Genomic DNA, 1,584 nt, shown 5'->3' on the forward strand with positions numbered 1-1,584 from the left:
TTCTGTCTGTTATTTCATGGTTCAGGCTTCAGAGGGTGTTTGGGATCTGAATAATGTAGTCCGGTCACAGCAGATGGCCCCGCCCCTCCTGTTAAAAGGGAGTTTTTCCTTCCCACTGTCGCCAAAGTGCTGCTCATAGGGGGTCATATGACTGTTGGGTTTTTCCTCTGTATCTACTGTCCAATATAAAGCACCTTCAGGTGACTTTTGTTGTGATTTGATGCTGTGTAAATAAAATTGAATTGAATCAAATTAAATGATGCAGTCAAAAACAGAGCATGATGTGGGTAACGTGCTGCATGACGGGTTTTTATTGTTTGTCCCTTTCGTGGTTTTCCTTCCACTTCTCCGTAGGAAGAACCGAAGAAAGTTCGCTTTGATTATGACTTGTTCCTCCACCTGGAAGGTCACCCGCCCGTCAATCACCTCCGCTGTGAGAAGCTCACCTTCAACAATCCAACAGAGGAGTTTCGTAGGAAGTTACTGAAAGCTGGAGGGGTAGGCACGAGGGCGTGACAGACCAGGTCCATCCTGGGCTGTCGCTTTATATCATGCATGTAGTATGTATGCAGTATATGTGTATAGTCTTTACAGCAATGACATAAGTTTACGTTCCTCAGTAAATCTGAGGGTTTTAAAACTGCACTTCAGTATTGATTCACTTTATTTGACATGTCTGGAGCCTCTGATTGGCCCCACAGTGGGCTGAAGTGCTACAGTCAGTCTGGACAGTCAATGGCTGAACTAGTTTACCCTGCATATGTGAGATATGAATAGTAATGAATACAGTTTGCATTTTTCTGTTTACCAAGACTGTCACCCTGTTCTTCTGTTGTCCTTCACAGCAACGAAATCCTCACAAAAGAAGTTCAGAAGACTCAAAGGTAAGATTTCTAACAGGCTTGTAGCTCATGACTCCTCCTCCCTGTTACTGTTACCACCTCAGCAATGACACAATGTAGCAGCTATTGTTGCTGCAGATGTTGAACTTTGTTGTAGCACTTTAATGTGAGGGATTTCAGTCAAAACCAGTTGTTTCAAATGTGTCCCGTTACTAAGTTGTGCACTTGAACGACTGTCAGATCCACATAACATGCCTGCAGTCATGGAAACACGGCGTTCACGGGGCAGTGTATGTACGGCCCTGCTGCTCCACACCAGCAGTGGTTTTGGTTGTTTTCTTGTCTGGAGCTTTTACATCTACGTTAACATAGTGCGACTGTCTTCCTGGAGTTTGCCAAAAATAACAGAGCAGCACAGTTGAGCTTTACAAAGCCACAAACCTGTGGTTGTGTATGGACAGGACCAAAGTGGACATGTTTGCTATAATGTGCAGTATGAAAATCAAACGCTGTTGCTAAACATAAAGCATGTGTTTCTTGTGGAACAACGGTTTATGTTGTTAAAATATTGATAAAGTGTTTATAATGAATTCAATAAACACATCTTTAACTTTGCCATCCTTTGCTAAGCTTTTCAATTCCCTCACTGGGACTTTCATGTGCACTGACTTCATTTTAATCCAGTTTATTTACCTCCTCAACATGTCCTGAAGTTCTCCAGAGGCCTGGTAATGAGCTAGTC

At 42.9% G+C, this 1,584-nt stretch overlaps 1 protein-coding gene across 1 annotated transcript in view; it reads left to right on the top strand.

Annotated features, from left to right (window-relative positions):
- Positions 1-884, top strand: part of LOC102192204 (protein AF-9-like) — a gene marked incomplete at its 3' end in the record, with an annotated part of 10,760 nt that extends 9,876 nt beyond the window's left edge. Inside the window, exons 3-4 of the mRNA XM_005755097.1 lie at positions 355-498; positions 846-884. Coding sequence (XP_005755154.1) covers positions 355-498; positions 846-884 — 183 coding nt within the window. The remainder of the gene's footprint in view (positions 1-354; positions 499-845) is intronic.
- Between the last annotated feature and the right edge of the window lie 700 nt (positions 885-1,584).

Source organism: Pundamilia nyererei, unplaced genomic scaffold, assembly GCF_000239375.1.
Source record: "Pundamilia nyererei isolate P.nyererei 1_Seehausen unplaced genomic scaffold, PunNye1.0 scaffold00940, whole genome shotgun sequence".
Taxonomy (NCBI): Eukaryota; Metazoa; Chordata; class Actinopteri; order Cichliformes; family Cichlidae; genus Pundamilia; species Pundamilia nyererei.